Here is a 27833-nt window from a genome sequence, read left to right as displayed (position 1 = left end):
TGGCTAGCAAGTGGTCTGTGGACACTGAACAGAAGAGAGAATCTGAAGAGCTTGGTACTTGCTGTTGTGATGTCACCTAAGGGTGGCTCAGTTAGACCAGGAAAGTAAATGAACAAGGAGTAGGCCTATATTGAAGACCAGTTTCCTCAATGTTAAAATATATCAGGAAGGATATATTTTTAACAGTGTAATTAAAATCATATTTCTAGTGAAAAGGTAGAAATGTTGATCAATGGTAAATCATAGAAGGGAGTATAGATGTGGGGATGCAGCAGGATATGTTTATTCCTGGAAAACAGAACAAAGCAGGAAAAAGTAGTGTCTCACATTTTTTACAAAGTTGCTTTTGCTTTGTTTTATTATTTCTTCAATGATAAGTTCTAGGGTCATGCAAGCTGACCACCTTGGCTGCAGAATTTAAGGAGACACCCAACTCTCTGGCTCATGTGTACCTCTGCTACCTTGAAAATAAATATCTCTTATATTTACTTTTTTGTAGATACCTCCCTTTTAAGAAGCTCTCAAAGAGTCCTTTACTTTTTGATCTTGCCTTGAATATGTGCACAATTTGTACTATGAATGTACAAATTCCCCCAAAGGAACATCAACTAGGGGAGGCTTGGCTTCACCTCCACTAGTTCTGTTGTTCCTTCAGGGGCTATTACACTTACGTCTTCCACTGAACATTTTGTATTTTTTCCACAGAGAGATCCTGTGCCCTGCTGTTGTTTGTAACTATTTTTCAGCCTAGTGCTTAAAATTACCAGAAAATTTGAGAGAGCCCCTCTGATTGGAAATATTAACATATTGCTATCTTTTTCCTCAAGCAAGTGGCTGCCAAAGATTTGTTGGATTTGAGGAGTCCAGGATGTGCTGACCAGTTCTGTCTGCATGGACTCTCCTTGTGTCTCTGATGCATCACTGTAGACACTGAGCTTACCAAGTGTACCTGCTCCAAAACAAGAAGGAAGCCTGTCTGTCTCTTCCTGTTCAGAGTACATGAAGATATTCCACATTTAGCACAAGCTTCAGCTAGGAACTCCATCCAGGATGTCCAAAAGGTGCAGGCTCCAGTTACAGCACAGCACAACAGAAGATTCCTATTGTGAGACACACCTGGAGCCATTAGAGCTGTTCTGTGATGATGACCAAGTCACACTGTGCAGCAAGTGCCTGCAGGCACAGGACCATGAGCACCATGCGGTATATAGTGTACAGGTGGCTGCTGAAAAGTACAGGGTAGGTTTCATGAAAATCTCAAAGCACTGGGGCCAACTCCTTTGATGGATTGGGCAGATATTCTGATCCTCCAAAACCATCCCCTTTGTTAATGTCTATTAAGAAACACCAAAAAAATACCATGCTTAGTCAAGACTTAAACATCAAAGCTATGAAAACATATATTCATCCCTACTAGCTCTTTAGCCCAGTTATTCTAAAGCAATTAACTTTCCTGGAATTCTGTCATGTATTTCTCTACAGAAATTATTCCAAGAAATATTGAATCTACTGAGGGAGAAAGTTGAAGTCGCTAAAAGTATATTGGCTGATGAGCAAGAAAGAATGATGATGATTCAGGTCAGTGCTTATCTTGATTCTTGGAGGAAATTATCAATAATGCTGGATAACAAATAATAGCTCGTAAACAATGTTGAAAGGCAAAACCAGAAAGTGACAAAACAGGAAGCATTTGAAATCCAGGGGGTGTGAAGTGCTGATATGATAAAGAGCTCTTAGAAGTCTATTAGAGAGCTGGGTGAGGTGGCACACACCTGTAATCCCAGCACTTGGGAGGCTGAGGCAGGAGGATCCCTGCAAGTTTGAGGCCAACCTGAACTAAATATATCGAGGCCCTGCTTCAAAAAAACAGAAACAAAAAGTTTGCTGGAAATAAACTAGAAATTCAATAGAAAAAATGATCAAAGACTTAAATTTTGGAGAAAAGAAAATACAAATATCCTTTTTCACCTTTGTAATATTTTTCTTTCATTTTTTCTCTTTTTCTTCTTGGTTTTGTTTTGTTTCTGTTATTTTTGAAAATATGTTTTAAACATCCAAAAAGATTTTGAACTTTGCTCATAGTAAGAGCAAGTAAAAATTATATTAAATAGTGATAATGGTATTTGCAAGTCTTGTTGGCAAAGATCAAAGATCAAAAAGATTTAATACCACAGTTTATAATAGTGGCATAGGAAAATGAGCATCTCAGGTGTTTTTGGTGGCCATATAAACTGTGCAGCCCTAAAGGGCAATTAGGAACTTCCATCCAAATTGAGGGCTCTCCATCTTCTGTTCACGTTTCATTTCTCATTTCAAATCATGTCTTCAGATTTAACCCCATTCTGTTCCAGATGTTTCAAATTCTGGGTCTTTTCTCTCAACTTTTAGAGAGTATACCTGTCCATTTGGAGGTAATAAGGGAGAATAATTACCTAGATGTGTAATAACTTCTCAATCAATCCCCATTTTTTCAACCCCAAACACTATATATTTAACAAATATTGATGTCCACTGTTTACCAGGGAGTATGCAAGTTTCTGGGTAGTTGGCATTGAAAAAGCAGTTTGATTATGAAATTTCATATGGACATAAACAAAATAAATTACACGTGTAATATTTTACCCAGTAATTCCTAGAAGGAGGTTAAGGATTAAACACCCTGTAAGGGTCTTCCAGGCAGAGGGAATCAGCAGCAGTACAAAGTCAGAGATACTGTCCTGTACTTGGCTGAGGCCCTGAGAAGGAAAGTGCATGCTGCAGATAATGAGATCAGAAGATAAAAGGTCTAATAATATTGGACATTTAAAATAAAATAATGAAATCACAAGATGGCATTGTAAGAGAATAAAAGCACTTGGGGAGACCTGAAAAGAAACTTTGCAATAATCAGGACAGGTAATGGTGAACTGATAGTACCTGAGGTGTTAAGCAATGGCCAGATACTTAAACTTTTATTCCATTGAATCTCATAGGATTAAATAGAAAATTTATATCTCCCAAATTTATATCTCTCACCTAGATTTCCAATGGAATACTTTCAGTCCTGTTCCTACTTGGCATCTCTCCTTGGATGTCTAATTGACTAACTGAATTTATCGTATCCCAAACTGAGTTCCTGATATACTCCCTACTGTTAGAAACTAGACTTTTCCATTGTTTCTCTTCCTATATTTTGGTAATTTTTCTTCCTATTCATAGTCTAAAAGCTGTGGGGTCTTCCTTCCTGAATCCATTTTCCTACGCTCACCATCTAACATGTCAGCAAATCTCATTGGCACCACTTTTTAATTTAAAAACTGTGTTGATGTCTTGGCTAATCTTGAATCAGATTTTCTTTGTCCTTCGGATTTATGTCCTTTATTTTTTCCCCTGTACTTTCTTGCCTTGCATTGTCTTTCATTATGGTTAGAGATAGAAATAGGTTATGTATTTGTGGTCTGTCATATTTAATCTAAAATTCATTATGTTGATATTTGAGGAAGGAAGAGCAGCGGAATTTTAAAGTGATAATTGAGTCTGAATATAGGATAAAGTTCCAGCTATTGAGAGAAGAGAATGAGATGAAATTTCTGAGACTCCAAGGATGCAAATTTGACTTGAACATGAGAGAAGCTAATCAGAATCATTTGATGAGACTTGCTACAGAGGTAGAGGAGAAATCCCAGAAAATGCTACAGGTGAGATATTGAAAATCATATCTTTATAATATTTGGGTAATTAGAGAAAGAAGAGCTAAACATTATGTCAGTTCCAGAATAAGATATCCAGTGACAACTACAAATTTATTAAATGTATGTGTGTAATACCTACCTAACAATCCTGTTTCTTTGAACTTACTATCACACCCATGTAAAGACACATGGATATGTAAAATATACCTATAAGATTATTTGTATACATATATTACAGTATTATTCTGCAAATATACTTACATCCATATGACAATACACATGGACAAGGCAGCACTATAAAACTGAGTTTCCGTTTAGCAGTTAACCTTTGAAGCCAGGTTGATGGAGTTCTTATCTGAATTCTACTTTTTACTGTCTCCTGAGTGGTTTCGGACCTATTGCTTAATATCTGACGCAGTTTCTTTAGTTGTAAAATGGAGACTACAGTAGCCCCTATTTCGTAACACTCTTGTTAGTTTTAAGTGACATGATCTGCAGAAAGCTCCCTAAATAATGTCTTAAAATTTTAAAATAATCAATTAGTAGACATTTTTATTGTTGTTGTAACATTTGTTCATAGTAAGAGATTAGATTCAATCTATATCTGTCAATGAGACTCACAAATTTTGCTACATATATAATACAGCATACTCTTTACCATGAAGAGAAGATAGAGTTCTATGTATGTATGAATTAGGAACACTCCCCAAGACAAAAACTAGTTGTCAGATTAGTGGAAGATACTGTAGTCCTATATGCATTATTTATATTTTTATCCTTGTGTACTCATGTGACTACATGGAGTACCTTTGGAAGAGTGAAAAACTGGCAGCCACGGTGGCACACAACTGTAATCCCAGCACTCTGGGAGACTGAGACAGAGGATGGCAAGTTCAAGCCCAGCCTGGGCAACTTAGTGACTTAGCTCTTGTGTCAAAAATAAAGAATAAAAAGAAGGATTGGGGATGTAGCTCAGTGCAAAGGTCCTAGGTTCAATCCTTAGTTCTGCAAAACAAAAAAACCCAAACAAACAAAAAAAGAAGGAAACTAGTACCAGTGGCTTAATTATTTAAATTTTATTATTTATTGATATAATTTAATCTTAATTTTAGCAATGTTACTTGATTTCAATTTTTTTTTTTTGCTTAAATTCTTTTATTGGTATATTTAAGTATACAATACATTTACATTTATCACTGGGTACTTGTACCTGTACATGATGTATCTTGGTTCTTTTTTTTTGGTACCGGGGATTGAACTTGGTTCCTTGCGCTTGCGCAGCAGGCGGCAAAACCACTGAGCTAAATCCCCGGCCCAGGGAAACAGGTTTTTAAAGAGATGGTTGATTACTGAAGAAGAAAAACTACTAGTAGTTCAGTAGTAATAGAGATTCTTCTGCAGAGACTGGACTCTTGGGGGAGAGAGAACATGAATAAACTGAAGGAGAGTGAAGCCAAGGTTTCTGAACACCTTTGCAGCCTCCGAGAGCTCACCACAGAGCTGGAGAAGCAGTGTGGGCATCCTGCCGCAGCCTTGCTCCAGGTGAGACTGAAAAAGCCTTGTTAGTGTTTGAGAAATGAGAAGTGGACAGCTCTCATAGGGGTCACTTACAGAACACAGTATCCAGTGATCTTCTCCAGTTTTTGGTTGCCAAAAGCATTCTGCACTCTCTTTGTGATAAATTAGTGCAGCCATTATGAAAACAGTATGGAGTTTTCTCAAAGAATTCAAAATACAACTATCCGGTGATCCAACATTCCATTTCCGGGTATATTTACAGAGGAAATTATAATCAGCATATCAAAGTGACATGTGCACTTCCAGGTTTATTGCAGCACCCTTCACAACAGCCAAGAAACCGAACAGCCTAAGTGTCCATCAGTTGATGAGAAGATAAATACAATGTGTTTCGTATACTGGATGGGGTAATGGGATCTCTTCAGCCATGAAAAAAGATGAAATTCTGTCATTTAGAACAATCTGAGTAGAACTAGAGAGCATAATATTAAGTGTACTAAGTCAGGGACAGGAAGGTAAGAAGCACATGTCTCACTCATGTGGATAATATAAAAAGGTTGGCTTCAGAGGGTGAGAATAGAGGCCAAAAGCTAGCGAAAATAAGGAGTGAAAAGGGATGAAAAGAGCTTAATCAGTGGGTACAAAGTTACAGAAAGAGAAGACTGAGAAGTTCTGATGTGCAATGCCATAGCATGGCGATTATAGATAACAGTAATATACTATGTACTGTATTTCAGAAAGGTATGAGAAAGGATTTTGAATGTTTTTACCATGAGAAAATTTTTAAAAAATTTTTTTTGAGACAGAATCATCTGGCCCCAAACTTGAATTCATAATTTTCTTTCCTCATCTTGCAGAGCAGCTGGGATTACAGGCATTTGCCATCATAAATTTTCAAGGAAATACATACATTTATCCTGATTTAAATATTACACATTCTATACATGTATTAAAACATCATGATGCCTTATATAAAATGTTTGTTTTTTTAACATATCTGTTAAAAACTTTTAAATTTAAAAAACATTTTGGATTGTTATAAAATCATGGTATAGTGCTTAGCTGCTTCACAATAAAAATTCTCACCTTAAAATTATTAACAATAATTTGAATTGATATTCAATAGGATGAATAATTCATTAAAGTATGATGCATCTGGACTATCATTTCTACAACTATAAAAAAAAAAAGCACCTCTATAGGCACTGAAATAGTATCCTCAAGATATTATTAAGTGAAAAAGAATTTAGAACTGCTTTTTGTTTGGTTTTTGGAGAGTAAGTATATATGTATGCGCAATATATGTACTTGTTAATGTTCACAGACTTTGGGAAAAAATCCCGTATACCTTGGTATTCTTGGGAAAGAAGAATGAGATTAGTTTGTGCAGTGTTTGCTATGGTCAGAATGTTTGTGTGCCCTCAAAATACATAGGTTACAATCTCACCCCCAAGGACCATGTATTAGGAGGTGGGTGTATTGGGTTCTGGGTGGAGCTCTCATGAATGGAATTAGTGGTCTTGTAACAGGGCCTGAGAAAGACTCCCTGCCCCTTTCACCATGCAAGTTTTGAGGGTGATAAAAGCTATTGATGGACTCTTATCAGACACCAAACCTGTCAGTATCTGCATCTCAAAATTTGCAGTCTTCTCACTGAAAGAAATGTATCTTTGTGATTTATCAGCTACCCAGTCTGATATTTTGTTATAGCAGGCTATACCTACTAAGTATTACATACCAAGTATTATATTTTATTCACTAATATACTTTGTATGTTCCAAAAATAAATTACTAGCTTTTAGACTCTGCTTGTATTCCTCTACCAGGTCCATATTTGCCATGAGTACATTCATTTGAAGAATCTTTGTAGGTATATGTGTATGCATGTATGCATGCATATATAAATCAATTTAAACTCTTTAAAAAATTTAGTCCATTAAAAATAAAGGTTTAAAGGGCCGGGGATTTAGCTCAGTGGTTCTCCCGCCTGCCTCGCAAGCGCAAGGACCCGAGTTCGATCCCTGTATCAAAAATAAAAATAAATAAAGGTTTAAAATAACAAATTTAAAAATGTTTACATTTTTTATTGGTACATGTTTGTAGTACATAATGACTACATTCCTCCTAGACAGATGATACATGTACATAGCACATAGTAATTCTTTTTTTTAATCCCCTTCTCTCCCTTTTCTCCCCCCGCTTCTCTCCATCTCTTGATCCCTTTCACTTTCAAAAGACCTATCACCACATTTCCTGTTATCTTTTTTCACTGTTTATTTATAGTTTTGCTCTCTCATGTAAGAGAAACCATGCAATATTTAAGCTTTTGTGTGTGATTTATTTCACTTAACATTATGATCTCAAGATACATCTTGTTTTCCTAAAAATGACTCGTTTATTCTTCTTTATGCCAGAGTGGTACTCCACTGTATATAAATGCAATATTTTCTTTTTCCATTCATCTGTTAATGGACATAGTGGCTGCTTCCAACATTTAGCTATTATGAGTTGTTCTAATATACATGTGGGTATGGATATATCATTGTACTATGGTGTCTTTACCTCTTTCAGGAAGATACCTAGAAGGGGAATAGCTAGATCAAATGGAATTTCTACTTTTAGTTTTTTGAGGAATCTCAATACTGATTTCCATAGAGGCTTACATTCCTATCAACAGTGTAGATGGATTCCTTTTTCCCTGAAGCTGTGCTAGTTTTGTTATTTTTTGATTTCTTGATGATAGCCATTCTTTCTGAAGTAAAGTGCAATCTCAGCTTTGTTTTAATTTGCAGTTCGCTAATGCCAAAGATGTTCAACATTTTTATGTGTTTAGTGCCCATTTATACTTCTGAGAAGTTTCGATTCATTTCAGTTGCCCATTTTTTTTGCTTAAATTCTTTTATTGATACCTTTTAGGTATTCATTTACATTTATCTTTGGGTGGTTGTACCTGTACATGATGTATCTTGGTTCTTATTTTTTCCCCATTCCCTGTCCTCCCTTCACCCCCTCCATCCTTCCCTATTTACAAAGACTTTGTTTCCATTTTTTCTTTTTCTCATAATTTTTCCTTTCCCTTCTTTCCTTTCCCCTTCCCCTCCAAATTCCCCTACCCCTTTGGACCTTTTCTTCCTATTTCAAATTATCAATTATTCATTTTAATCATTTTAATCCTCATTTTTTGATTGATCTTTTATTTTTCAAGGTCTGATTTTTTTTTTTTTTTTTTTTTTTTTTTCAAAGTCTGATTTTTTATAAAATTCTTTACATGTTCTAGATATGAACTAGCTGGAGGAAAATAGTTTTCCCATTCTGTAAGTTGTTTCTTCACTCTGTTAGTTGTTTCCTTTGCTGTGCAAATTTTTAAAAATTTGATATGATCCCATTTATTGGTTCTTGGTACTATTTCTTATACAACTAAGGTTCTGTTCAGAAAGTCCTGGTCTACCTGTATGTCTGCAAGTGTTTTATCTATTTTATCTTCAAGCAGATTAAGTGTTTAACATTTAGATCTCTGATCCATTTTAAATTTAGTTTAGTACATGGTAAGAGGTGCTGGGCTAGATATAATCCTCTGCATGTGGATAGACAGTTTCCATAGCACTATTAAAAATACTGTCATTCCTCCACCATAAGTTTTGGCCCCTTTGTCAAAGACCAAATGGCTGGATATACCTGGGACTGCATCTCCCTCTATTCTGTTTCACTGATCGGTATCTGTTTTTGAGTCAGTACCATGCTGTTTTCTTTCTAGTTTTGCAGTACAAATTAAAATCAGGATTGTAATGGCTCCTGCTTTGCTCTTGTTGCCCAGTATTCCTTTTGCTATTCTGGATCTCTGATTATTCCATATGAATTTTAGGATTATTTTCTCTAGTTTTGGGAGGGATGCCATTGGTAATTTCATTGGGATTGCATTAAATCTATTTTACCAATTTTTTACCATTTTTGCTGAGTACAGCTGGCAGTAGAATTAGTATGACTATTTTGACAGGATTGGTTCTGCCTATCCAGGAACAGGATATCTTTTCATTTTCTGATGTCTCCTTTGAGCTTTTACAGAGTACTGTAGTTTTTGTGGTAGAAGTCTTTCAGTTCCATGGTTAAGTCAACTTCTAAATACTTAATTTTTCTTTATGCTGTTGTCAATGTTATTGTTTTTCTAATTTCATTCTCAGTAAATTTATCACTGGTGTATAGGGACGCCATTGATTTTTGTCTGTTGATTTTGTATCCTGATACATTGTTGAATATATTTATTCTGGGAGTCTTTGGGTGATTGTGTGTGTGTGTGTGTGTGTGTGTGTGTGTGTGTGTGTGTGTTTGTGTCTTACATAATGGATCATGTCATTTGCAACAATGAATTTCCTCAGCTTTCATTTTTCTGGAAATGTTTTCATCTCTCTTTTACTTTGAAAGAATAGCTTTGGTGGATACAGTTGGCAGTTTTTCCTTTAGAACATTGAATATTCATCATACTCTCCTGACTCTGGGATTTCTGCTGAGAAGTCCTCTTCCAGGCATAATGGAACATATTTATGCTATTTGATTCTTTTTTTCTTACTGCTTTCAGCATTCTCTTTTTCTTTGACCTTTGAGAATTTGATTAGAATAGGTTATGGAATTTTCTTATTTGGACTGTATTTTATAGGTGACCTTTGACCTTCTCATACCTGGATTTAAAATTTTTTCTCAATGCTTGAAAAATTTTGTTACTATTTCTTTGAATAACCTTTTTTATTTCTTTATAGTTCTCTAGTCCCTCTTTTATACAGAAGATTTAGGGATTATGGATTTTTTCTCTCATGACATCTCATGACATATTTTTGTTTCATTTTCTTCTGCCTGTGTTTCTGAGTGTCTTTGAACTCACTGATCTTTTCATTTGCTTAATCAGTTCTGTTGTTGATATTCTACTGAGTGTTTCATTTCATTCATAATATTTTTCACCTCCAAGATTACTGTTAGATTTTGTTTTTTATTTCAATCTTTCTGTTTAAAATTTTCAATAAATTGGGGGAATATTTCTCTTTGTTTTCTTGAAGTTCACTGAATTTTTAAAAAAATAACTACTTCAAATTCCTTTTCTGGAAAATTCTTCGTTTGTATGTTTTTAGGATCAGTTGCTGGCACAAAGTTTTTTCTATTCATTGAGGCCATATTTCCTTGATTATTATTTCGTGTAAACTTGTATCTCTGTCTGTACATTGACATAATTGATTCTTTTTCTTTACAATCTGGGCTTGTTAGTCAGTGTTCTATTTTTTGGTGACTTGTTTAAAAATCTACTGAACCTTTGGTTGTATTCTTTTTTAGCATTAGAAGGCACACAACTCAGATTGTTCATTTTGTAGTGTCCCGCCTGGAGGAGCTCTTGGGAGGCACAGAGAAGACCCCAATTTCCACAGTGTCACACACCTAAAGAGTTGGTCTAGTGTGGTGTCTTTCTGGCAAGGATGGAGCCACCAAGTTCTGTGCATTGGCAACTGTGTCCCTATCCCCTCTCTTCATCACTTTTAGGCTCACTGGATAACACTCCACGTGGGCTGCTCTAAGAGTTAGTCTCCTGAAAAAGACTTGGAAGGCTGGGAATACCAAATCTCCACCTCTGGTTCACTCTGCAGTGGAGAAATTTTGAGAACAGTGAAATTTTCTGCACTTGGTATGACAGGTGGCTTGTGGGGATGGATATTGTGGCTGCAGAGAATCATTCTCTATACCATCCAAACATGGTTCCACTCATCTTTGCTGTACAAAGGGATTCCACAGACTCACTTCCTGGTTTCCTTAGCTGTCATGTGAAGGTACTATTATGTATAGATTGTTGCTCAAAATGATATTTCTGTGGGGAATTCACACTAGGGAGCTCTACTCCATCATGTTGCTCTCTTTCAGTACTTCAGCTGAATTTGAAGGTTTTGTGGGTTGCTGGTCAGTTTGAAATTACTAAGTTTTAGTTTTAAACAATCATGTTATATTTTAGACAAAAGACAAAGTAAAAGTGGGCTTATCTGTGCACACATATTGTTTCTCAGTTAAGATGCTTACTTCGTTTTGAATTTGTGTGTATTTTATGGCAGGAAAGCCTGGGCTATGAATCTCCAATTAATAGAGATTAGCTCTTTAATCTTTCAGAGCTGAGGGTGTAGAGTGACACAGACTCCCAGTTACAGTGTAACAGTCCTACACATGAACAATATGAGTAAAAGAGTAGTCTAAATTTAATAAAACTCATCTTTGACTTAGGTCAATCCATGATTGACTTGTAGTCAGCTCTTTTGGTTATCTTTCTAGCAGAGGAAATAGAGAAAATCCCTAGCAGGTATCTCTGGAGATTTTATGATTTTATACACAATCACCTGTGTGCAACAAAATATTTGCATATATATTGAGGTAAAAATGACCTTTGATTGGAGAATAAAATAGAAGAAAACTGAATGAGAAGTTCTTAAATAGCATCAAGATGATTCAGGTAGTAAAATAAGAATACGTAAGAAAATGATCATTTGCATTAATACATTTTAAAATAGAAAAAAATGTATGAAATATAAGAAAGAATGTAGACTATCCTACGAAATAGAAGTTTATCAAGTGATTTTGTAGAACTAAAACTTGTATATGATAAGAACTCTAGATGAATTGAACAGTATACTGGACAGATCAGATTACAGAATTACTTAATTGTAGTTAGTTGGGAAACAAGTCAATGGAAAAATTCTTACATTGAAGCACACAGAAAAAGCATAAAAATAAGGTAACAAATATACGGAACAAATATATAAGCTTTAACATTCTTAATATTGGAGTCACAGAGCAATAAGCAAATTGAATATAGGGAATGTTCTCAGAACTATTTGTTAGTAATTTTTTTTAAAGGGAGAGAATATTTCAACCCACTGCTTCAGAATGGGTCACATATTTCTCAGAGGCAGTAATAATTTTTCTCTTGTTTTATTCAGATTTTCATTTTATTTCCTGTGAGTTCAAACCTTCAGCTGGTCACTTGCACACAGTGCTTCATTTTGGGACTATGTCTTCCACATCAGGACATAACTTTATTGATAATTAGAGTATCTTTTGGTACAATCTATATTCTCATTTGTTGTAACTTTTTTGTGATATATATATATATATATATATATATATATACATACACACATACACACAAATTACTGCAAACACTTGATCAACAAGCTTATGATACAATAGGATGAATATTTACATTTTAAAATTAATTCAAAATGATAGTTTATAATAGCTAAAACTTTAAAATAAATTTAAATTTTTTAAATGAATAAAATAATTATTAAAAAGTTTCTGTAGATAAACCTGTAAGGAACAATTCAGTTCTAGAACCAAGTTTAGTTCTAAGCAATGCAAGAAGATATGACCCATTTGTACTCAGTTCCTGGCTCAGCTCCCTGCTGACCTAGGGGTCCCCTTCATCTGCTCAAGTCTCGCCATTCTCAGTACACAAAGCAAATAAATGAGCACCATTTTAAGGAATGTTTCTCTTAGGAATACAACAAAATTATACCAAGCATTTTTCATACTCAATGTTAAAATTTGATTTCTCAGAATAAGCTCTGTGAGACTGAAGAAGTTACATGGAAATCAAGTTCATCATTGCAAGAGAGGATATTTTCATATGCACAGCTTACAAAACATACTCAGAAGTAACTCTCTCTTTTTTTTTTTCTTCCTAGAATGCAAGATACTGTTTGGAAAGGTAAGTTTTCATTTTGACACAATTGAGCCAGAACCATGAGTCTGATGTGTGGAGTGCAGAGGTTATGGGTGTTGGGAGGGACGGGGAGGTTATATCTACTGAGCAAATGTAACAAGATTGGTCCTCTAGATGGCAGGCCCTGGGGCCTGTGCAGCCAGCTGAAATTGTCTTTTTTTCCCCTTTTTTTTTTAATAGAAATGAGTCACTACTTCTTCAGTCCCTAGTGCCTGCTCGTATCACACACCTGAGTTTATGTCAAATAAAAAGAATGACCAAAATGCTAACAGTTCACAGAAGTAAGTTGGCATACATCCGTGAGTACACAATACATTATTATTCTGTTTAAGAGTTAAGTTATCATGGGGAGTGGTGTCACAAGCCTGTAGTTCCAGCACTCAAAAGGCTGAAGCAGGAGGATCACCATGAATTCGAGGCCAGCCTGGACCACATAGTGAGTTCAAGGATATCCTGAACTACATAGTGAAATCCTGTCTTAAAAAAAATTATCATCTCCCATGAATGAAAATAAATTCTAGTAGTTTAAAGATTAGCAAGCATAATCTGCTATACTCATGAGATAACCGTATCAAGAAAATGTACAGATTTCTTACGTAAATTCTTTACCATCTTCCCAACTCTCAAACATAATTGCAGGCAGATTCTACTACTTAAATATTTTAAACTTCAGTGTAATATTGCACTATTTACAAAAAAAGATTGATATATCCTCTCCCTAATGTAGTTTTCCTTTTCCCAGAGTGTCCTATCAGTGGAGTCACAGAGTGTTGTAGAAATAGTATGTGGCCTTTGGAGTCTAGCTTCTTTCACTTAGCATAATTCAAGTGAGATACATCCAAGTTACTACGTGTATCAGCAGTTTGGCCCTTTTTATTGCTAATAATATTCCATTTTATAAATAGGCCATAATTTATTTATTCTTGCAGTTTCATTTGGGTTGTTTCCAAGAGTGTGCTGTTCATTTTTGCGTGCAGATATTTGTGTAAACATGACTTGGTAATTCTTGATTGACTAGGAGTAGGATTGCTAAACTTTTCTCCCAAACTACCTTTGCAATTTTTCGTGCTTATCAGTAATGCACGAGAGATTCAGTTACTCTACTTCCTCACCAGCATTTGGTACCATCAGTTTGTTTTATTAGATCAACCCTATAGATGGATAGTGGTATCTCACTTTTATTTTAATTTGTATTTCTGGGATGACTAATGATTGAATATATTTTCATGTGTTTATTATTTACTCTGTATATTTCTATTTTGGTGACATATATCCAAACCTTTACTCTATTTCTAAAATTGAATTTCATGTTTTTTCTTACTGAGTTTTGAGATTTCTTCATATTTTATGCTTATCAGTTGTTTTGCAGATATGTGTTTTGCAAGTATTTTCTCTTAGATTTATATTTTCATTTTTCCAATGAGGTCCTCTGAGGAACAGAAATTTTTTTTTTTTTTTGGTACCAGGGATCAAACTCGGGTCCTTGGGCTTGCAAAGCAGGCGATGGAACCCCTGAGCTAAATCCCCGGCCCTGAAGAATAGAAATTTTGATGAAATTCAATTTATCAAATTTTTCTTCTTTTATAGTTCTGGGTTTCCTTAGTAAATGAGTCTTTGACTGCCTCGACAGAGGCTTTCTTCTAGAAATTTTAGTTTTATGTTTTACATTTAGGTCTATGATCTATTGGAATAAAACATATATACTTCAAGAAATGGTACAAACACTCTCCTCCTGTCTTTTTGCTGTTATTTTGTACATGGATATCCAGTAATTTTAGTGCCAACTGGAGATGATGTTTCAGTATCATTTGTTGAAAACACTATTTGGCGTTTCTGTTGAAAAGGTGTATGTCACCAGGCCTGTCGTGGATTCTAATAGGTCTGTTGATCATTGTGTCTTTTTGCCAATACAATACTGACTTGATGGATAACTCTACAGGAACTCTTGAAAGCAGGCACTGTGAATTCTCCTAATTATTTATGTGGTTTTTAAAACAACATCTTGCTATCTTCGTCCAGGCTGGCCTAGAGCTTGCCATGTATGTAGCTCAGGCTGGCTTCAAACTTGTGGTTCTCCTGACTCAGCCTCTCAAGTGCTAGAGTTACAAGCAAGGGCCACCACACTCCACTCAAATTTACTCTTTTTTAGAATAGTTTGTCTAATCTAGAGTCTTTTCCATATAAATTTTACAATCAGCCTTTTGACTTTTTCAAAATAATACTGCTGGAATTAAATGATATTATGTATAAATTGTAGGTTAATTTGGGAAGAATTAACAGTGACAATATCAAGAAATATTAACATGTAAGACTTATATGTATTTTTATGAGATTGATTCCTATTTTATGTTTTTGGTGCTATTGTAAATAGTATTTCTAAATACCAATTTAAAATTGAAATTGTATCTATTTCTAGTTTAGTATTATATCTTCTCTTTTTTTTTTTTTTGGTACCAGGGATCGAACTCGGGTCCTTTCGCTTGCAAGGCAGGCGGTGGAACCACTGAGCTAAATCCCCGGCCCTAGTTTAGTATTATATAAAAATACAAATTATATAGAAGTTATACTGTCATTTGTATCTTATAACTATGCTAAACTTGTTCATTAGATCTAGTGGATTTTTTAAATGTATATAAATTCCTTGAGATTTTCTTTTAGGTCAGTCATATATTTTATAAGGATTGATCAAAAATTATAATGTGTGTTTAAATAGAAAAAAAAATACCATGATAGCAAGGTGTGTTAGCATATCCCTATAATCCCTACACTCTGGAGTCAGGTAGGAGGATTGTCACAACTTTGAGGCCAGCCTGTGCTGCATAGTGAGTTCAAGGGAAGCTTGAACTACACAGCAAGACCATCTCAAAAAAAAGTTATCGTTGTAAAAGACACATTACCATCAATCCCCCCTTTCAAAATGCTCCTCCAAACTTCAAACACACATATCCCATCATTCTTGCCACTTTTGAAGTAGTTCTGCAAGTCCTTTTTCATGGGTGCCTTTAGGAGGTGTGATAAAAAACATGATGATCTGCTGCCAAGTGCCATTCAGTGGAAAGACAGGCTCCTAAAATCATCACAATGTGTCCTCATCTTACTTTTTCATCGGATCTGGATCTTCCCCAAAGCCAAATGACCACAAAAGATGAATGTTTTTAGTTAATTCGGAGCATCAAGGCAGCCACAACAGCACAACTACAGACACAAGAAAGGACTTTCAGAACTGTTCAGAAAGTGATAAGAATGATGGAATAAGTGCATTCGAAACAAGGGTGAGTATTTTGAAGGGAATTAATGGCAATGAGTCTTTTTTTTTTTTTTTGGCAATGAGTCTTTTACTGTAATAATTTTTTAAAAACATAAACTTTCCTCATAGCTTTTGTCACACTTCATACAAATATTAACAATTTAGGTTTTTTTCCCAATCTGTAACCTTCTGTATTTTTCTTGCCTTGATGTATTGTTTCAGATCTGCAGTATGTTAAACAGGAGTAGTGAGAATGGATACTTGCCTCAATCTTGATCATAAAGCAAAAGCAAGCACTAAGCCTTTCACCCTAAAATTTGATGTTAATTGTAGGCTTTTAAAAGTTGCTGTTCAACCAATTAACAAACCTCTGTACTCTTAACTTGCTGAAAATTTTTATCATGAATGGCTGTTGAAATTTACCAAGCACTTTTTCTGTATTTCTTAATGTTTTCTTCTTCTGAAACTTAATAAAGTGGATTGCGTTGATTACATTTTATATACTGAAATAGCCTTACATTCATAGGATAAACACTTGGTAATGTTTGTCTATTTTATATATTGGTGTATTTAATGTGTTAACATTAAGAATTTTTCATTTAGATTCATAAGTGACAATCAGTCTAGCTGCTTGCATTGTAATTACCACTAGCGCATGGAAATTAATTCATTTTGCTTTTGATACCTGGGTGAAATATTTGGTCCGTCGTTAAAACTGTTACGTCTTGCATTCTAATTTCTTATAATCTGTATACATTTTTTGCTAAGCATGCACTCTACCATGGAACTACACCCCCTGGCCCATATCCTATATAGAAATTTTTAATATTTTGTTTTTCTTCAAGCATAGCAAGCAAAATCATTTTAAAGTCGGTACCTAATAATTCCAGTATTTAAAATTCCTTAGATTGATTTCTGCCAACTATTTGGCCAGCACTAGTTTTCTATTTTGTAAGTGTATGTTTATTAACTCTTGATACTAAGTTGATCTTTGTTCTTTAGATATTATTTTTAGAAATTCTTTAGTACCAGGAAAAAAGCTGTATATTTTTTCAGAGAAAGTTTGCATTGCTTCTGCTAGTCTCCTAGAAATACTGAGTCTGGGCTGGCTTGCAATTTAAAGTTCCAGGCATGTGGCTTTTGAGACTCCTCTAATAATGTGAATTGGGCTGCCAGTCCCAGGATTTAAGTTAATTTAACTTTTTGAAGTTAAGTAACAGAAGTTAAAGAACTTGCTGCTGGATTAGATGTCAGAGGAAGTAAGAAATACAGAACTACTCCAGGTTTATAGCTTAATCAGCTAAAGCAGCAAGGGAACTGTTAACTGAGAAGTACAGAGTGGAGATGAATGGGGTTTGGGTTCCATTTTGGATATATTATGTTTGACTTTCCCATGTTATACCCAACTAGTAATTGAAAGTTTGCTTGTGGAGTGAATCATGAACATAGAAAAGATATTTAAAACTGAGGCTGAGGTCACCTACAGAAAAAAATAAAAATAGTAAAAGGAAAGAAGTCCCCAAGACCAAGCTCTGAAAAAAAATCACAAATTTGGGGGCTGAGGAGAGATAGGAGAAGAAGCAATATAAGATATGAAAAGGTCAAGTGGCAGTTTCCTTCGAGTGTAAGGAAGTACAGTGACCTTACTTTGCGTTCTACTTGATTTTGTGGAGATTCTCATAGGTTTTTGAGCCTCTGCTAATATGTTCTCATTTCATTTACTTAGTATCAAGTACTTGCTGTCAGCAGTTTTAGAAGTTTATATCACACAGGAGATATTTAAGATGAGTAGAGTGATTAAGTCACAGGGTACAGTCATGAATCAACTGTTCTTATAGTAGACACCAGTACTTCTGGCTGTTCCAGAATTAGAAAAAAAAAAATCTGTAGGGGAATAGAGTTGGATCCCAGGTAGTATCTGGGTGGGACTGAGTACCAGGACAGTTTTACAGCCACTGGGATGATGGTACTTCTAAAGCTCTCCTTAGTCCACTATTCTTTGTTTTGTTGTTTCTCCCTCACAAATCTTTCTTTGATTGTATCCCTTTCCATCATCTTGTTGACTCCTTTTTCATGTCTATCTATTGAAATATGTAAAGCCTCAAGGCTCCTTTTCCTGGATTCTCCTAAGTTCGCTATATCTGCCTGAGACTTGTTCTTGCTCATTGGGAAGCTCTGCATGTAAAAAGGTCATATCTTTGGCATTGGTTTGGGTGGATGCCTATGTAATTTACATTTCTCTCCCCTGCAGAACATATAACTTTGGATCCTAAAACAGCTCATCCCTGCCTGGCCTTTTCTGAAGACTTGAGAACTGTGAGATTTGGAAATATCCAGCAGGATGTCCCTGGAAACCCAGGGAGGTTTGACTTCAGTGCTTCTGTGTTGGGTGCAGAAAGCTTCAGCTCAGGAAAGCACTACTGGGAGGTAGCTGTGGACAAGGCAACACAGTGGCAGTTGGGTGTGTACAGAGACTGCTCTGCAGACAACAAGGACAACATGCCTGAAGCATCTCCAGATAAATTCTTACTCATAGGATCCATGATGGGTCCCGATTACACCTTCTGGGTCTTTCCCCCTTTAAAAAAGATCCACTTGCAAAAAGAAATGCAAAAAGTTGGAGTTTTCTTGGACTATGAAAATGGGCACATATCATTCTACAATGTGACAAAGAGATCCCTCCTTTATAATTTCTCTCGTCTTGGGTTCCAAGGAGCTCTCAGGCCTCTATTTTCTCTTTGTATTCCAAATGGAGACATAAATTCAGACTCTCTTACTATCTGCCCCCTTCCTGTTTCTTCCTGAAATGTCAATATTAGCACTAAGATCACAAGAGACCAGAAAGTTAAGAACAAGACATTGTAAAAGAGTTTGTGTAAAAGTAATCCAATAAAAGACTTCTATGAGTTGGATCTCGGTATAATGACCAGAGCCTTTGCATTAAAGTGGCTTTCAGCACCTGCTTAGTGGATGTGGTTGCATTTAAGCTGAATTATGAATGATAATATGCAAAAGACCCATAACTAGTTAGAACTATAAATGCATGTGTATCATAGGATTAGAAAAAAGAGAACAAATACAGTCTGGGGTTCTTAGAACTATGATTAGGGCTCTAGAACTACTTCTGAAACCATTTACAGAATTAAATATAATCAGAATTGAAAGCATGGTGATTTCATCATAGCTCATAGTGCCCTAGTTGAATGAAGATGTCCTAATACCAGTCCTGTTACTGACAGGGAGGCCTGTTATTACTGACAGAGAAAGTCAAGACTTCTTAACATGTATCATTCAGTACAGAAAAGAATAACTTGATTTTCCTGGGTAGCAAAGAAAGTGCTACAGAAAATGTGAATTTTTTAAATTATTTTTTCAAATACTCTTTTCTACTTCTCTTTTTGAAAAGGAAAATTAAATTTTGAAAAAAGTTTGGAAATTGAATGCTTTGAAAGATATGAGTAATATTGTGATGATGTCTTGTATTCATTCTTTATTTGCTAATTCACTGAAAAATGCCTTGTCTTATATCTTTGCTCAGGGAGGTATGTAATGCTAAGAAGAACCAAAAATATTTATTGAGGGAGAGACTTTTATGTAAAAGGTTTATCATGCTTTATTTTCCTTACTTTTAACAAACTGTACATATTTGTTAATCTTATTACTCAAGTGTAGAAACTGATACTCAGAAACTGGTTTAATTTTCCTGATGTCACATAGCTGTTAATTATCTAGTAAGTAATTAAAGTAAGGAATTAAATCTAGTTTATTATACCAAAGAACAAGATCTCAACACCCAGCTGGGAAGAGAATAAGACAAGCACAATAAAATGGCACAATCCCTTCCTACACACAAGTACACAGAAAGATAGGTCTTGAATCCTATCACATAGGATTGGATAGGCTTCCTTATTGTGATAAGCACACCTAGGACAGTGATCCAAATTCATTTATATTTCCCAAAAATACAAGCCAATTTCTACAGCAAGGGAAGGGAGCATGATATTTACCTTTCCCTCTGGTAGCTATACTGTGGTATACGGTGCAAGCTAAGTGGTTTTTTGTTTTGTTTGGTGGTGTGGATTGAAGCCAGGGGTTACCACTGAGCTACAGGTTTTTTGTTTGTTTGTTTGTTTTCATTTTGAGACAAGGTCTCACCAAATCATTATGTTACTCAGATTGGGTTTGTATTTGTGATCCTTCTGCCTCAGCCTCCCAGAGAGGGTTACAGGCACATGCTCCCCTGCCTGGAGGCTAAATTCTCAAGGATGGATGGACTAAAAGGGAACAAAAGGCAAATAGAAGAAAATTGAGTTATGGAGATCTGTAAGGCTGTCATCCTTTTTTTGTTTGTTTGTTCTACCTATCTTTTGGAGACATTTTCAATTGACATCTTGGGATTTTCAAAATTTGCTTCTAAAACATCATATAGTTTCTTGCTGTTGTTGTTGTTGTTTGCTTGTTTTACATTTATAAGTTTGTAAGCTTAGAGAAAAATCAGTTTATCTTCATACTGAATGACAAGGCTTGAGGGAAAGTGTCACTGCTTTGAGAAGGGGAGCCAAGTTAGGTGAATGAGTTGAAATGTCAAATTAAGGAATTGGTTGTCTAATTCTTGATTTTTGTTTGTTTGTTTGTGCTGGGGATCAACAACTTGGGACCTTGTGCTTGTGAAGCAGGCCCGCTGAGCTAAATCCCGGGCTGGCTCTCCAATTCTTAAGGATTATCTTCCCTTGAGGAAAAGAACACAGGGAAATGTGGGAGGATTTACCAACAAGCATATGCATGATTTTTTGATGTTTAAAAATCTCATTTTTTGATGTTTAAAACCATCACAAGCATGGTGGTGCATACCTACAGTTTTGGCACTTGGGAAGCTGATTCAGAAGGATCGTAAGTTCAAGGCCAGCCTAAACCACATAGCAAAATATTTTTTCAAAAATTTTTTAAAAAATAAAATGTCATGGGGCCGGGGATTTGGCTCAGTGGTTCTGCCACCTGCCTTCCAAGCACAAGGTCCTGAGTTTGATCCCTGGTACCAAAATAAAATAAAATAAAATCTCATGCATATGTCTAACTACTTAAAATTATCAGCTAAAAATACTTTGAACCAAACATTTATATTGGCATAAAACCCACAGTAATAAAACTAGTTTAGAATGAGCAAAAACTCATAAAGCTAAACCAGTGAGTCTCACCTGGGGTGGTTTTGCGGGAACAACTAGCAGTCTGGAGACATTGCCTGGGGGTCACAGCTCAAAATAATTTGGTGTGATGCTGAAATCTAGTTGGTAGAGGCCATTGATGTTGCTATATATTTTACAGTGCACAGTACAGCCCCACAGAAAAAGAATTGTCTGGCTCAAAATAGAAATTGTTTTGAAGGTGAGAAGTCCTGAGTTAGACTAACAATTATGACAAGTGTGGATAAAGAACTTTGAAAACTCAATCATGGGAAGCATTGTTATACCATTATCTGCATCCTTTCTCCAAAGTCCAGGAATTTTTAGTGTAATACTCATCTACTAAGACCTTAAGGGAAAGTTAATATCACATTGACTTTAACTTATAAACACCGCAATTAATTGTTTACACATTAATAGTAATAGACTTTGGTAATTATGCTATACATTTTTCTTTTCTTTTTTGATTTATTAATTGACATCCAAGAAGACTATCCAATTACAGCTAATTCTACTCTTTCAGGACTCACCTTAAAACCCTCCAGGCAAGGCTCTAAGCACTCTACAGTGGACCCTTATGAACTCATTTCGCTCATGATAGCTAATTGTAACTCAAGTTGGTTGTAAGTCAAGACTATTTCAGTCTCCTTAGTGAGACTTTGGCCCAGGAAAGGATGTTGTAATGTTCCTTCCAGAACTCTTTAAAGGTTAAATCTGTATCTGAGACCATCTGGAAGGACTTCAGGAACAGATCCTTTGTGTATAGCTTCTTTAAGTTAGCTATAGTTTGCTGGTCCATAGTTTGCAATAGAGGAGGTGTATTAGGTGGGAAAACTTGATAGAGAGCCATGGGCAGCCAATTCTTCCAAATCTCGTGGGTAAGCAGGAGCATTGTTCATGATGAGGAGCTTTGAGTGGTAAACCTTTGTCCTCTAGATATTTCTTAACAGGACAGAAAGCTTCCCTGATGCACTCAAGAAAAAGTACTCTTGTTGCTCAGGCTTTTGTGTTAGATCTCCACATGACCTATTCTTCATGACTGTTTTCTGAATACTCTAAAGGTATGAGTGATAAACCAAGAAAAGCTTTATCTTGAGGTGACCACTTGCATTGTCATATAGCAATAACATTAGTCTATCTTTCATAGACTTATGGCCTGGCATTTTCTTCTCTTCTGGGTCATGTACTCCTGGGCATTTTCTTCCAGAAAAAGACGGTTTTATCACAGTTAAAAACTTGGGAGGAAAAGCAGTCTCTCTGTGTCACCATTTCAAAGTGGTGTATGTAATTTTCAGCATCCCTTTTATCAGCACCGTGCCTAGTTATGCTGTGAACCCCACTTCTCACTTGAAAATTGTGAAACCACTCCTTATTCATGTAAAATATTTCACCATTATCACTCGTTGATTGATTTTCCTTTACATTATCTGTATTTATAGCTATAGCTTTTTCACAAATTAGAGTCAGACAGGCTATAACCTGGCATCTGCCTTTCATTTATCCACACTGATAATAGCCTTTCTAACTTATCTAACGTTGTTGAACATGACTCACTAATCTGAGTAACACCTTTAGCAACACTAGCTTCCTTATACAAATCTTTTCTTTGTAAGATTGTTGAGATGGTGGTTTTGACATGCTATACACATTAGCAAGATTGGTCACACAAACAACACTTTCATACTTCTCTACAATTTCCTTCTTTTCAATTGTGGTTGCTTTCTTTACCTTCCTTTCCTTCATTAACTTCTTTTCTAGCTTTTTGGGGGTCATTTTGATAGCAGTAATTGTGGCAATTATATAAAGCCATGTGCACAAATGCATGCATCTGGGCTCAGACTGACACTTATGTATGCTTACAAATGCTTTTCTAGTATTGAAAGTCTTTGTTTACAATTGCACAGGTGGCCAGCATTCAGGTTGTAACTCAAGACTTTGGTTGTAAGTTAAAACTAAAACTCCGATAGTAACCAAGTTGTGTTTGTATGTGAGGCTGGTCATAACTTGAGGTCCACTGTACATATCTTTCTCCATTTTGAAACACAGTAACACTGTTAGGTCTGTGTTTTGCCCTACGACAAAAAGTCTAATTTGTCAGCTTTGTTTGATCTGCAGGGTTTGGGGATGATCTTTTGAAAGAGTCCAGTAGTGAACAGTTTTCATCTTTTGAACAACAAACTACAAATTCACCTTCACCTACACAGATTATTTCTCCTTTTTTTTTTCTATTACAATAAACTTTTTCCTTTTTTCTAACTTGTAATACCTCCAAATATTTCATGAAATTCTAGCTCAGAAATCAGGGGTTGGAAAAATTTTTCTTAAAAAAACCAGAGAATGATTAGGCTTTACTAGCCAGCCATATTAATCCCTCTTAACACTAACTGTGCCACTATAGTGCAAAGGCTTGTACTTAAATGATTGTGTAGATGTATTCCAATAAAACTTTATTTATAAAAATGCAGGATTGGGCCGAGGATTTAGCGCAGTGGTTTCGCCGGCTGTTGTGCAGGCGCAAGGACCCGAGTTCAATCCCCGGTACCCCCCCGCAAAAAAAAACCCCGCAAAATCCAGGCCTTTGTCAATTTGTGCTGTAATTATTACCTCTGTTTAGTATTCAAACCATCCCTCAGTCAGGGCCTTCCAAAATTAACTTCCAAAATGAGAATATTTCCATTTTACAAGCCAATTTTCACCCCTGCATCTTCCGCTAGCCATTACCTAAACTTTCAACTTTCTATTCACTAAAGAGAGGAGTCAAAACCTGTAATCCCAGATGCACCAGAGGCTGGGACAGAAAGATTGCCCAACCTGGGCAACTTAGCAAGACTCTGTTAGAAAACTTTTAAATAATTATGAGGACTAAGGATGTTGTTACTCAGTGTTACACTATCTGCTCCCGAATTCAGCCCATTGTACTTTCTGTCCCTATTCTTCTGCCTATAGGTCTCTATGCTGGCTTTCATATTGCTAAATCCAATGGATTGCATTCTATTTTCACCTTATTCGAACTCTCAGCAGTAGTCACTGCTATTAATCTCTTGCTCTTCAAGAAAAATTTCCCTTGAACTGTCAGCTACAGCATTTTCCTGTCTTCCTCCTACCACTGTGGCTGCCACTCCTTTCTGTTTAGACTTAGAGTCAACCAGCAAATCTTTGATGTTCCTCAGTAGGAGCTCACTTCTACTCCACTCTCCTCAGTGAGCCTCATGATCACAGCTTAAGCTGTCACTTCCCCATGAATGACTCCTAAAACTATACTTCTGACTGTTAAATTTATACTTGTAATGCATGTACTCTTATGTCCAACAGAAGTAAAACTTGGTTTGTATAAAATGAAAAGAATCTTAACTACAACAGTGGTTTGTGCCCTCCAAAGGGGCCTGGTACATAAACATGTTCAGTGCATCTGTGGTAGTAGAATTTCATAGTGGGGAGGGTGATTTAGGAAGAAAAGTCTCTTTCAGGAGCAATAATGACCAAAAACACGTTGAGACACATTGCTGCAACCCCAGGTTGCTGCTTTGACTATTTTCCTGCTAAATGCAGTTGTCACCTTGGGATCCCCAGAAGAGTTACTTTCCGACATACTCACAAAGCTGTCTGCTTTCCCTCACACCCTCTAGAAAATCTCCATCATCTCTTGCCTGTTTCTTTTTTGCTCACTGCTGACCCTTGGTTTCTACACTCGCTCTTATGGGTTATGAATCAGATAACGGTGTCACATGGACAAAAGCTTTCAGTAGCTTCTTAAAGGGCCTAGAAAATAAGCAAAACCTGTCTCTTGGGTCCTGTGTAATCTGACCCCTTGCTTGTGTGCCTTGCTTTATCTGATATCAAATTTCTCCTACCTCTGCAACTTGACTTCTAAGAACTATATCCCCAAACTTAGTAATCAAAGGAAAATGGAGCATGTCCTTTTAATGTCACTCTAGGACATCATCTAACAAACATTTTGTTATTCAAAAATCTGTAAAACAATATACTTAGTTTGGCTTAATCATTTACCATTTGATGAAGACATGACTGTGAAAAGTTGCATATTAACTTATGGAAGTGCTTGTCAGAAACGATCATCTCAAATGTTTTGGTTTTGTTGCGCTCTACGGTATTAATGGTTTTGTGTCTAAATTAAGCACTTATTTTTAAGTCTTTTTCATCCTGACGAACTACATAAACCTCAGCTTCTCATTTGTTTGGAAACCAAAATCACCTGAAAAAAATGTTTTTGCTATCAAACTAGTTGCCTAAGTAATTAGGGAGTTGAATAAAATCTTTTGACATATGTCCCTCTGTATCACTTGAAGCTCATTTCTCTTTAGTTTTCTTCTCCTTAAATTCTTTAATGATCAATTTTAGTAATAAGTTCGTGCCTTAGGAGCATCCAATCTTTACCAGGTTTTGGGGCATTGGAATCTCCTTCTGGAGGTGGTTTCTAGGTTCTTTGTATCCTGAGCAAAGAATTGGTCAAGACAAGTGCAAACATTAGCAAAGTTTTATTAAAAGAGGGAAAACAAACAGACTCTGTTTGGGCCAAGTAAAAGTAGGAAAAGAAGTACACTCTACAGTGTGAAGGAGAACAGAGTGCCTGAAACTCATGTTTTTAAGAGTGATACTTTAAAAAAAAAAAAAAAGTGATACTTTGTCTCAGTCTGCTGATCTTCAGAATCAATGGGTGCCCAGTGAAACCTTCCACCCACACAGGGTTTGCACATCCATTTCCTTGCACCTGAGTCACTCCCCTCCCCCTTCGTGGCTAATTCTTGTTCATTCTTCTGGATCTTAGCCTGAGTGTTACTCCTCAAGGAAGCCTGCCTTGACATTCTTAAAAAGAAGTAATGCTGGAATATCACTGCATCAGTTGCAACTTCTTACTGTAGAAAACAGCAGGAGTTTTATGGGTGGCTGATTGGCTCCTCCACTAGAGTATAAATCACAAGAGAGTGCTTGTTTTTGTTCATCCTTTTAGCTCCTGATGTTAAACAGTTCCCAGCACATAAATAAAATATATTGAAAGAAAGTGGGGAATAAGGCATGTGGTACATGCTTGTAATCACATCTGCTCTGAAGTTAGCAAGTTTCAGGTCATCCTTTGGCTATTTATGAGACCCTGTCTCAAAACACAATTTTAAAAGGCCTGGAAATGTATGTAGTTCAGTGTGTGCGTGTGTGTGCTTGTGTGCATGTGTGTGTGTGTGACAGACAGACAGAGAGAACCTAGTTTGAGATAGCGTCTTCGTATGTAGTTTAGACTCATAGCCCAGGCTGCCCTCAAGCTCATGGCAATCCTTCTGCCTCAGCCTCTTGAGTGAAACAGCAGAAATTTATTTTCTCATAATTCTGGAAGCTAGAAGTTGAAATTGGTTCTCTCTAAGGAGTGTTTCTGTCTCCTAGCTTCTAATGGTTTGCTGGGAATCTTTGGTGTCCCTTGGCTTATTGATATAAAACTATCGTCTTTACCTTCATCTTCATTAAGTTGTCTTCCTTTGTCTCTGTCTCTTTACATGGTATTTTATTTTAATACAGGCACCAGTCATACTGAATGAGTGGCTTGCCTTACAATATCACCACATATTAGGGCAGGAGGTATATTTCAGTGGCAGGGCGCTTGCCCAGCATGTGTGAGGCCATGGCTTCCATCCCTAGCACCACAAAAAGAAAATTAAATAGATACACAGATACCTTCATTTAACTCAATAATGACTTATTTCCAAATCAAGTCATATTCTGAGGCACAGTGTGTGAGGACTTCCACATGTCTTTTCCAGGGGAAGACAATGTGTGGGAAGAACACAATGAAACCTCTAATAAAGTTGATAGGAAGATAATATTCCATGTATAGCAGTGGGTTTGTGAATTCAATCCATTGTGTAAAATCACGTGAGAAAATGTTTTAAAATTCAAATATCCAAGATGCACACTCATACCAATTACATAAGTTTCTGGAGTTGGAAATCAGGTATCACTTTTTTTAAAACTTTCTGGGTGACTACAATATGCAGCCAAGATAAAGAACAAAGTTACTAGAAGCAAGAAATAGAAGACAACACCTGGTGTGTCCAGTGGCTCTAGTCTTGTGTAGCATGCAATTTTCATTTCTAAAAGGCAAAGACTTGGTGATGGGGCTGTGGAGGGGGACGGTGGTTTGGGAGAGAGATATTGCTGAGCCTCGCATGCACCCTCAGAGATAGGCAACCATGCATGCTTCGGGTCTAGCACGGCCAGCCCAGTGGCTGTTTTAGGAAGGTTGTTGGTGTGATCAGATGTAAGCATTATGGAACTATTAGTCTTGAACATCTGGGCCAAGGGAGACCTAGGAAGTCTCAAGCTATCCAAGACTCCTTCAGTGGTGTGGAACAGGTGGGATTCTCTCCTCACACTGGGAAATGTTGCTCGCTGCATTTAAAACACTGTGGGGCTAGGGGTATAGCTCAATAACAGAGTGTTTGTCTGACATGTGCCTTCTCATTAGT

The 27833-nt window shown here is 36.3% G+C and overlaps 1 protein-coding gene across 1 annotated transcript; it reads left to right on the top strand.

Moving 5' to 3' along the window:
* The first annotated feature begins 837 nt into the window (after window positions 1–837).
* Triml2 (tripartite motif family like 2) lies at window positions 838–19032 on the top strand. Its single transcript, XM_004853100.3, has 7 exons — window positions 838–1239; window positions 1483–1578; window positions 3483–3677; window positions 5073–5213; window positions 12896–12918; window positions 13114–13214; window positions 18432–19032. The coding sequence occupies exons 1-7, from the start codon at window positions 1051–1053 to the stop codon at window positions 18983–18985; spliced, it is 1299 nt and encodes a 432-aa protein (XP_004853157.1). The 5' UTR covers window positions 838–1050; the 3' UTR covers window positions 18986–19032.
* The last annotated feature ends 8801 nt before the right edge of the window (window positions 19033–27833 follow it).

Source organism: Heterocephalus glaber, unplaced genomic scaffold (assembly GCF_053883595.1).
Source record: "Heterocephalus glaber isolate CG9 unplaced genomic scaffold, H.glaber_assembly_v1.0 deba00001461, whole genome shotgun sequence".
NCBI lineage: Eukaryota > Metazoa > Chordata > Mammalia > Rodentia > Bathyergidae > Heterocephalus > Heterocephalus glaber.
The sequence above is the reverse complement of the archived record's forward strand: the minus strand, read 5'-3'. Positions and strand labels throughout refer to the sequence as shown.